The 10,779-nt window shown below is 47.9% G+C and overlaps 1 protein-coding gene across 2 annotated transcripts in view; it reads right to left on the bottom strand.

The window, feature by feature from the left end:
- SHC4 (SHC adaptor protein 4) overlaps positions 1–3,070 on the bottom strand; it is a 127,844-nt gene extending 124,774 nt beyond the window's left edge. For both annotated transcript variants that reach the window (XM_007455552.1, XM_007455551.1), the window contains exon 1: positions 2,486–3,070. In XM_007455552.1, the coding sequence (XP_007455614.1) occupies positions 2,486–3,070 (585 nt within the window). The remainder of the gene's footprint in view (positions 1–2,485) is intronic.
- Positions 3,071–10,779: the final 7,709 nt, after the last annotated feature.

Here is a 10,779-nt window from a genome sequence, read left to right as displayed (position 1 = left end):
AAAAAAAAAAAAAAAAAAAAAAAAAATTCACTTATCTGGACTTCAGTTTCCCTATAGAGGCATTGAACTTGATAACTTCTGAGTTCCTTCCATCTTTCAAAGTAGGGTTTTATAAAAATTAATACAGTAGGCTTTTCCATGTATTTTGACTTCCTAAAAGAGGTGTTAACTGGTGTCATGTCACTGTCTATTGGCAGCATAGTATGATTCACATGGATCATGGGGTCAGCACTTTTCCTGGGGTCAGTCATCATTGCCAGGAAAAGGCAGTCAGAATCCTCATTAAAAATCTAAAATGCCAGTGGCGACACTCCCTAAGGAAAATGGAGATCACACAGCAATTCTTTCACATTTAAAATTGTACAGGTGTGTGGGTGTGGGGAGGTGGAAGGAAGTACAAGAGGGAAGGAAAGGCAAGGCAGACGGCAGAGGATGTCTAGGTGATGGGAAGGCAGGTGCCAAATATGGGTTTGGAGAGTCACATTTTTCCATTAGAGCCTGGCAGATGCTTAAGCTTGACCAATGAGAATTTGCCCACGAACTTTTAGTAGATACATGTAACTATTTCCATTTTGAGCTGTGTCACTGTGAGGGAGGGTAAGAGCTGAGTGTCCCATAAATGTATCTTCCTTGGAGATTTTTGTTATCAATTCACCTAGGCTGCACTAGCCTGCTCTCACTGTAACCCTTCCAGTGTTCATGATTTGGCCTTCTTTGAGATCTTAACTGCCTGTGTGTGATACAGTTATTGGGCTATCTCTTAAATGTCTACTTTCAGATCAGACTTCTCACCTGAATGCTAGTCTTATACGATTGCTACCTACAAATTAGTACCACTTAGATATCATCCCTTTAAACATAACACGTCGAAAGCAAACTTAGCATGACCCCCTTCCCAACTCATTCTGTTTCTATCACTGACATCACCAATCCCATTCTGAGGCTTACATTCGAAGTTATTTTTCATTCCTCACAACTCCTTTATCACTAATCATCCACAACCTCTATAAATAGCAATAACACACTCAGCAATCTACCCACTGCTTAATAAATGTTCACCATTCTGTTATGTGTATTATGATCTGAAGTGATCTGCTCAGTCACCCAAGACTGTTGAGGCTTCTCACAGAGGCTCTTACATTCATCTCCTTTCTCTCATCTTCACATTAATCCATGTTCCCATCCCCTGGTGCCTAAACTCCCAGAGTATCTTTTTTATCGGCCTCCAAATCTCTAGTTTTTCCCTGCTTCAGTCCATCTAAAATAAATTCACAGACTGATCTTTTTGAAACCACTTTCATCGAGTTATAGTTGGCCTACAAACCTATGATGGTTTCTGTTTATGAATCAGAGTGTTTACAAACTCCCCATGCAGCATTAAGAGCTTTGGTCAGCTGTTCCCTCCTCCCCAAGCTACCCGAGATCTGTATGTCTTGAGTTGACTCAAATTTGTTTGAGCATCAACTATGTGCCAGCCATACCCTCTATCACCCACTACCCTCCAGCACCCCCTCTCTTCTCCAGTTAAGCCCAGTGTGATGCTCCCCTGCAGCCACCACAGTGATACCTGCCATTTGGACTTTGCTCATATTCTTGCCCTGCCAGGAGTCTCCCCCTTTCTGCCAATAAAAATCTGATAGCTCTTCCAAGATGCACCTTCTCCTAAAGGTTTCCCATATGAATGAATCCCAGACCACAACAACCTTCCCCTTTTTCTGAATTCCCTCAGCATTCTCACACCATATATCTATTGCTAAATATTGTCCTCTTCTTATTTCACATGCATTTTGTTGGTCTCCCCGATTGAAATGTGAGCTCTAGAAGGGCAGAGGCCAAATCTTCTATTCTACTTTTACCCAGATCTGGAATGGAAAAGGGCAGATGCAAGGCCAGTAAAGACCTTGATTTTGCACATAGCTCACGGGCAAGGACCAGTGGGCACAGCGTAGGCAATAAAGACAAAAAAATGTGCACCGAAGACCTAAGACTAGCTCCTAGCACAAGGCTAGAAGCTCAGCCATGTTCTGAGAAGTGTTTGTTAAATGCTGAATTAGATTTTCAGAAATAATACAAGTCCCTTACACACCATGTATTCCTCTAGCACAAAAATCTCTACTGAAGCACAGTGGCCAGTAAAATTTATGGGGTCTCACTCACTAATTAGATTTGAAATTCTTGAGTCTTCTTGGCCAGAATGATCAGTCCAGTGGGGACATCTCAGCTGTCTCTATGAGAAGTTGCCCCTACACCTGGCAACTACCTATGAGTTAGCACCAGTTCATGCCCCTGAGCCAAAAGTTGTGTGACTCCAATACAGGCCAGATATCTGTAAGGAAACCTGTAAGCTCAGCCTCCCTCCTCCCCTCCCTCCAGCTACACAATGTCTTATCCAAACCTAGAACCCGGCCAGGTGATGTGCAGCCCCTTTCAGAAAGCAGAGAAGGTGCCCCTTGTAGAAGGGGTGCAGACAGGAAAATGGACTTACCCTCACATAGTAGTTCATGCCCATCCCCAACAGGTGCTGCAGAAAGTGCTTGTCCTGCCTGCTCCCGGGGGTTGGCTCCCCAGGGCCGGGAAGGGGGCAGGCATCAGGAGTTAAAGAGGTCACCCTGTGCCCCAGGGCATCCCGCTGAGGCGGAGGTGCTGGCATGGCCCTATTCAGACTGGTTTCAGGGGAAGCCGGGCTGCTGGGAGCCGGGTCTTGGCTTTCCTGGAGCTTGAGTCGAGGTACCTCTTTGGTACCCAAGCAAAAGTTTTTCAGACTCAGCAAGGTGGCTGGGTTGGCCAGCTTTACGCTGGCCATGCGAGGGATCAAGGTGCACAGTGGGGTGGGGCTCTCCTGGGACGCCAAGGTGGCATCTTCAGCCGGCAGGTGAGGTGCCAGGGTGGGGTAGGGAGGCGGCGGCGAGCCCTTGTTCCCCGCCGAGCCTCCGGGGCTGCCTTCGTCCAAGGACGTGATGGACTCGTTCCGAAAGCGGCTATACTTGGCCCTGTGCAGCATCCCGGGGTGCCTGAAGAGTCCTACATACAGCACGAGTCCTGCCAGGCTGTCCGGACCGCGTTCTCGCATAGCCTTGGCAGTGCTGAAACAGGATACTGTCGCATAAATCGCCTCGTCGTCTGCTAGATAAACAGTGCGGAAAGCAAATGCCTCAACGCCCCGTGCAACTTGGCGGCTGCCACCTCTCCAACTCCGTTCTCGCCCTCGCCCGCTTCGGCTCCGGGTCCTCGAGGGTAACAGCCCAGGGGAAAACGCCTTCCCGGCTGATTTCAGACCCTCCCTGGCCCAGCGGCGGCACCCGGTGTTCTCGCCTCGGATTCCTTGCTGGGAAAGCCTGGACCCAGCCTCGCGGCGGCGGCGGCGGCAACCGCTCACGGCCAACTCTTAGGCACGGAACGGAGCCGCGCGCCCGGCCAGCCGGTCCCGCCGCATCGCTGGCGGTGCGGGAGCCTTGCAGAAATATTTAACGCCCCCTACCCCCCAGCCTCCCCTTCTGCACACAGGAACTTTCAAACCTGCTCCCTCCGGTTCCCATAGGGCGGGGCAATGTCTGGCTCATTAACCCTTTACTTGTTCCAGTGATTGCTCATTTTTAAAAAAAGGAGCAAAGAAAATGTATATGTGGGCCAAAGGCCCTTGTGCCTGGGTTCGTTTCTTCTGATGGCTGCCCTCTCTTGGAAGATCTTGTCATGCATCCCGTCTGGGCCACAAGCCAGGAGTGCTAGTGACAGGCGCTGCTCCGCATTATTTCAGGGACTTGTGATCCCTCCGTGTTCCTCAGATCCCCTCCCAGCCTGCCCACCCTGGCTCCGAGCTTCCCTCACTCCCCGACTCCCCTCAGAGCTTCTTTCAGGAGCCTATCTGCAACAGAAGGCTGAGATGTGCAGGATGATACGCAGAGTGTTGAAATTTTTATGAATGAACTTTGCTGAATGAATTTCTCTCTGTGTGTGCAAGCTAATAAATCAGTGAATGAAGCTGAGAATAGCTGTAATTGACTGATGGTCTCAGGGGTGCTTGGTTTTTATCCAATCAGGCGGCAGCTTGATGACTCATGCACCATAAATATACTAAACTAGTAGCCAGGAGAAATAAAGCTGGAGGGAGAGAAAGGAGAGATTTTATTTTGTGATATCTGAGGAAAGGGTTAAAGGGAAAGGCAATCTTTAGTGTAAATCATCTGCAAGCTGGGCAGCAGGTTAAAAGGTCCATTTTCTTTTTTGTTGAGATGACCGGGAAAGCCAAGCAGAAGAGCTGAAAATTAGACCCATTGTTCCACGGATATTAGCACATATGGTACACAACTCCTGGGGGAAGACATGATGCATTTTTCTTAGAAACATAGTTCTTTTTTTATTGATTGCTGGTTCCATCTCCCGTCTGGTGCAACTTCCTGTACCTATCAAATGCATTCTGAAGACATGATGACAACTGCAAGAGGCTTAGCACACAGGAAGCCAGGAAGGGAGCTGAGAAAGGGGAATGCAGGTTCTTTTAGGAATGGAGAAGAGGAAACTGCTGAAGCACTGAGAGGATGTGAAAACACATATCAGAAGAGACAAGAAAATCTCGGCTGAAGGTTACATTTCTTGGTGGGCCAAGGCTCTTGCATCTGAAAATGAACATTAATCCAAAAATTAAAACAAACCGGCAGCCACGGGGATCAGGGATGCCACCTTCACTGTCTTATTGCCCACAAGGCTGCATTAGGCTCATGTGTATTTATGACTTTGGTGGCCTGAGTTCCCTTGAGATCCAAACACAGGTTCTGAATTAAGTGGTTACTTGTAAGCAGCTGAAAAGGCATCCTTGCTGTCTTCCTCCTCCCCCACAGAAATTCTGCATCTTTTCACATCCCACCTACCAAAACTGTTAGGATGGTTTTTCCCTGGGAAGGCCTTTTTTGCATCTTCATAAATCTTCCCGTCAGTGCTCACTGACCTTCCCTCTCTGCCCTCACACCTCCTCCTGGCAAAACTGAAGAGTGGCTAAGCCAGTTGGACTCCACATCCCTGGGGCTGAGGAGACAGGCTCTGGACAGGACTGTGAAGTAACCTTCCTCATTTTCTTTCCTCTCCACCTCTCTCCTTCTCTCACAAGGGTCCCTTCCTTGGTGTCACAGACCCCATGCTATGCTGCCTTGAGAAAGTTACTTTACCTCTCTGTGCCTGAATGCCCTACCTGTTAGGAGCAGCCACCTAATGGAGATGTTTTAAGGGCTCATGGGATAATCCTAATCCCTGTAAGGCACTTGGCACCATGCCCCACACAGTGCCTGCCTCACCAAGCACATGACTGGCAGTGTAAAGAAAGGCCATTGGAACTTGGGCTGCCTGCCCCTGAAGCTGGCACTCTTACCCGCTACAGAGTAGAGTCTACACCATCCAAGGCAACTAAAAAGAAAAATTAGCACAAAGTAGGAGAAGCTGAGAAAGCCAACACTGTTCAAAGGAACAATTTCCTAACACTTGTGTGGGCCTGGAGAAGGCAGGATAAACAGGAGCCTGCCTGGCTTGTGTGAGTCCTGGCTGAGGTCTTCATGCCTGGAGGACGGGGTGCCCAGGGGGCCTGCTCACCCAGGCAGGCACTGTGCCGGCCACACTCCAGGGGCTCAGACCAGCCCCCCGTCCCTCAGGAGGAATGAATCCTAGAAGGGCTGGGGAGGAGAGGGAGGGGAACCAAGTGGGATCAGGTAAGATAAGAAAGCAGCCCCGGCCACCGGCCACCGTGGGCTGCTTCTCTGTCCCTAGGGACCCTCGAGATCTTGGCTCTGGTAGGCATCTCTGCCGGGGCCTTTTATGAGGGTGAGAGAAACCAGATCTGCAACTGGGGAGTGGGGAACAGCCTCAGAGGCCCAGCCAGGCCGGCTGGGCAGCTCTCAGCCCAAAGACGGAAGCTGAAAAACTACCCCAACAGCCCCAGAGCAGGCTCCTTGACTGAGTAAGATCTCCATTCCAGGTGGGTGGGTGGGCAAGGCCGATGGCTTCCTTTCTCCCAGGATGTCAGAACGTCCTCTTCAGTTAGTAATGATGAAAGTAACATTAACAAGAGCTACTAATGATGGAACAAAAGACAGTTTACCTGCACTCACATTCAATCATTATAAGAGATGTCGGAGGCCGGCACAATTTTCATCACCACCTTACCGATGTGGAATATAGGCTCAGAGCAAGTTCAGTGACTTGGACAAGGTCCCCTGGCTGTTGAACATGAGGCCAGGATCCCTCCAGCAGCTCTGCCTGGCTGCAGAGCCTGTGCTGCAGAGCCTGTGCTGGTAGCCACTGTACTCCGCTGCCGCCCAGGACACCAGAGAGCTCAAGTCTAGATCCCAGGCCTGTCATCTCCACACTACAGCAGACACAGTTAAGGTTCCGAGTTTATAGTAAGCCGCTCCAGTTTACTGGATTGTGCAAGCCCCATGGTGGGTCTCGTGTAGAGCTGAGCGCTGACTCACTTCAGGCACGTACCCTTCCCTGCTGGGAAGGGTAACAGCCAGTGTGTGCAAGAATCTTACTACTCACACTTGGTGCTCACTAAATATCAGTTTTTGCTCCCCTCTCCTCTTTGGAGATCGTATCTATAAAATTTGCCTGAAACACCTCACAGGACTGTTAGGAGTAAAAATATGAATAATAGATAAGAAAAACCATTATTGTCATTAAACCATCAGAGTACATTAACCCCTCTCACCACTGCCCTTGGAAAGCAGGGTTCTGCTTAGACCACTGTGTATGCCTCCTCTGCTTTGAGACACACTGCCCCCCTCCAAGGGAGCCTGTTGTGAATCAAAGTGTCAGTTTAAGGGACAGCCTGCCCTAGCTGGGCTACTTGGGTGGAACAGGCAGTTTCAAGGAAGTGCTGGGTCAGGCTGGGCCATGATAGAATTAGCCAGGTCCTGCTAGGATTTCTTAGAGGAGTGGAGAAGGGGACCCGGGCAAAGATGCCTGCCCAGCTTTGGAAGAGAACTCAGTGTGGGATTTGGGGTGGTGGAAGGGTGTGCTAGAGAGTATAGGGGGGTGGAGATAGAACAAGACAAAAATAACTCTGGGAGATGGTAGACCAATTGCTACTTCGGAACAAAGCGGAGCAGGTGGCACCAGAGGCTAGGACTCCTACTCCAGCCACTGATACCATGGCCATCACAAAGCAGACCCACTCTTGAAGAACAGTCACTGGGAAATACCTACTCCTGAAGAATTTCCACTGAGGATGAGTCCAACAGCCCATCAGTGAGGAGTGAAAACACTGCTGAAGCTCTATTTCAGGAAAAAAATTTTCCACAAGACAATATTCATAAAAAGCTCTTGGCAGAGACCAAATGCCCTTTTTTTTTTTAAATTTATTTTGGGCTACCTTGGGTCTTCATTACTGTGCACGGGCTTTCTCTAGTGGCAGCAAGCGGGGGCTACTCTTTGTTGCAGTGCGCGGGCTTCTCATTGCAATGGCTTCTCATTGCAGTGGCTTCTCTTGTTGTGGAGCACAGGCTCTAGGCACGCAGGCTTCAGTAGTTGCAGCATGAGGGTTCAGTAGTTGTGGTACATGGGCTTAGTTGCTCCGTGGCATGTGGGATCTTCCTGGACACGGGCTCGAACCCGTGTGCCCTGCATTGGCAGGTGGATTCTTAACCACTGCGCCACCAGGAAAGCCCCAGACCAATACCCTTTTAAACACGGGGTAGTGAGGTAGTGAACAAGGGTTGAGTCTCCGAGAGTCACGGCCTAGCTTCGAAAAACGGAGGCAGAGTTTTCCCCAGAGTCGTCATTAACTCTGAAAGCAACATCTTCTTTTTGCCTCCTGAGCCAAATGTTTCCAGTTTTCCCACAGTCTTCAACTTTGGTAGGTAAAATAGCCCTCTGATGGTTGCTGTTGACCCTCACTGGCTCTCATGGAACCAGGACCAGCTGGAAACAGCACAGGAAAATGGACATTTTCCCATCTGTTGAAAATGAGATAATGTACCTGAAAGTGCTATGTAGAGTTAGACATCATGCAGACGAAAAACAGATGAGTTACTTAGGGTCAGGTTCAGTTGAAAATAACACAAAAATCCTAAAGAAGAGTGGCTTGAACAAAAAATTTATTTCCCTGGAGGTGGGAAGTCCAAGGATAGTGTCAGCTCTTGGCCAACCTTAAAGTATATCTTTTCCTCATAGTCCAAAATGGCAGACAGAGCTCCAGCTATTTCATCTCCACTCCAGGCAGCAAAATGGATGAAAGGACAAAGAAGGACATGCCCACTCTCTTTAAAGAAACATCCTAGAAGCCCAACACAATGTTCCACTTACATCACATTAGCCAGAGTTCAGTCACACGGCTGCAACTAGCTGTAAGAGAAAATGAAGTCTTCTTTATCTGAGGATGAAGAAATCTTTTGTCTGGGTGCATGGCTGCTGCACATAAAATCATAGTCTTTTACTGAGGAAGGAGAGGAGAATGGATATTGTGATAGAAAATAGTATCTCTGCCATAGTAATATTTTCAGAAGACCTTCTACCTAAATAGAATTTAAAGCTAGCATAGAATAAAAACGTCTTTGGTCAACGTGGCCTATTTCCCCTTTTTTCTGTATGCACATGCACCATGTCAAACACACACACACACACACACACACACACACACACACACACACACACAAGCTTTAAAATGACCCATTTAAAAACAGGTGCTGTCAGAACAGAAGCTTATTTGTACACAGCCAAAGGGACTGGTGGAGTCTCTAGGCCTCTGAAAGGTGGCCAGGTGCTTCCAGGGCCAGCAGCAGACAGTGACAGGAAGTGCATCCAGATCCCTGCAGATGGCATTCTAAGTGGTTAATTGGGGTTAGGCATATCTTACAAAGAGTGTGTGGGTGTTGGACAGGTGGTCAGAGCACAGTCATCACGAGGTGTCTGACCCAGGAGCAGGATTCCAGTTCTAACTGTGGATTGGCAAGAGAAGAAGGCAAAGACAGGGTCCTGGACCAATTGAAACTCTGGCATTACGAGTTGGCTAATCCAAACTTCATTTTTCTCTTTTCCTTTGCCCACCTCTACCGGGAAAAGCTAAATACCCACTTTCTCAGGCTTCCTTGCAACTGCAGGGTGCCAGGGCATGTGACACAGTTCTGGTCTATGAGATGTAATGAAAGTTTCATGGGGGCGTCTGAGAAGACACCTCTTTTCCTGACAAAAGGGGCAGAGAAAACTGGAGCCTCCCCTCCCTTAACCCTCGTCTTCCTATCCTGAATGTGGATGTGCTATCTGGAGCTGTGGCAGTCATACTGCAATCATGAAAGAAAGACCAACCAAGTTATCAAGCCAATGGTCTTGAAATCCTTGAATCACTGCAACAAGACCAGCAGTCATCCCTAGATACATTGTTATATGAGAAAAATAAACTTTACTGGTTTAAGCAGCTCAAGCAGCTCTTGGTTATCTGGCACCTGTTACTTATGGCCCAAAGCATTATTATCTGATACAAACACAGTGGCAAGAACAGGGGTACAAAATGAGCAGAGCCTCTGGGCAATTAGGAAATAACTATGGAGTCTGGTGAAAAAAGTCCAAACATAGTCAGACTAACCTGGGTTCAGATATGGATGCTGACAGTATGGTAGGCAGACTAAAGACTCCCAAAGACATCCATGTCCTAATATCAGAAACATGGTAAAAGAAACTTTGCAAATGTAAAAGGTGGTCTAATCAATCACCAGATTCCAATGTGTGTGTGTGGGGGGGGGGTGGTGGTGTATCCCCTACACCACTAGGTGTCCTACAATTCAACTCAGTTCTGGCACTTTCTATCCAGAGATAACATCAGATTCCACATGTTATGTGCTCAGTTCCACAAGACTGCCCTCCACTTCAGATGCCAATCCCAAGCCCTGGTTGTTACTTGTGCTTCTGACCGACAGGCTATAGATTGGAGGTCTCAACAACCCCCTCCTTGGGTTCGATTAATTTGCTAGAGCAGCTCACATAACTCAGAGAAACATTTTACTTATTACGTAACTGGTTTATTATGAAAGGATATAGCTCAGGAACAGCCAGCTCAAAGAGATGCATAGGGCAAGGTGTGCGGAAAGGGCGTGGAGCTTCCATGCTCTCTCTGAGTGTACAATGCTCTCTAAATCTCCAGGTGTTTACCAATCTGGAAGCTCTCACAACACCATACTTTTGGGTTTTTATGGAAGCTTCATTACATAGGCACGATTGATTAAATTGCTGGCCACTGGCAATCTATTCAACCACCAGCCCTCTCCCCTCCCCAGAGGCTGAGGGCTACAACTAAAACTTCCAACCCTCTAATGACATGGTCGGCTCCCTTGGCAACCAGCTCCCATTCTTACGTGCTTTCCAAAACTCACTTCATCAATATGACAAAAGACAACTTTGATGCTCTCATCACTTGGGAAATTTTATAGGTTTTAGACCAAATATATATTTCTTACTATAAATCACAATATCACAGAATGTGATTAAGATTACAGATCTTGAGATGGGGGAATTATCTGGGTGGGCGCTATCTAATCACATGAGGCTTTCAAAGCAAAGAACCCTTCCCAGCTGTGGAAAGAGCTGGGAGATTTAAGACAGAAAAAGGAGGAGAGATTTGAAACATGAGAAGGACTCAACCTGCCGTTATTGGCTTTTAAGAAGGAGAAGGCTGACCATGAGTCAGGGAAGCTAGGAAGGGCCCTCAGCTGACAACCAACAAAGAAACAGGGATATTAGACTTACAGCTGCAAAGAACTGCATTCTAACAACCCAAATGAGCAAAAACAAAAAACAAATAAACAA

The sequence above is a fragment of the Lipotes vexillifer genome, unplaced genomic scaffold, assembly GCF_000442215.2.
Source record: "Lipotes vexillifer unplaced genomic scaffold, Lipotes_vexillifer_v1.1 scaffold24, whole genome shotgun sequence".
Classification (NCBI taxonomy): domain Eukaryota; kingdom Metazoa; phylum Chordata; class Mammalia; order Artiodactyla; family Lipotidae; genus Lipotes; species Lipotes vexillifer.
Note: the sequence above shows the minus strand (reverse complement) of the source record. Positions and strands in the feature narration are given on the sequence as shown.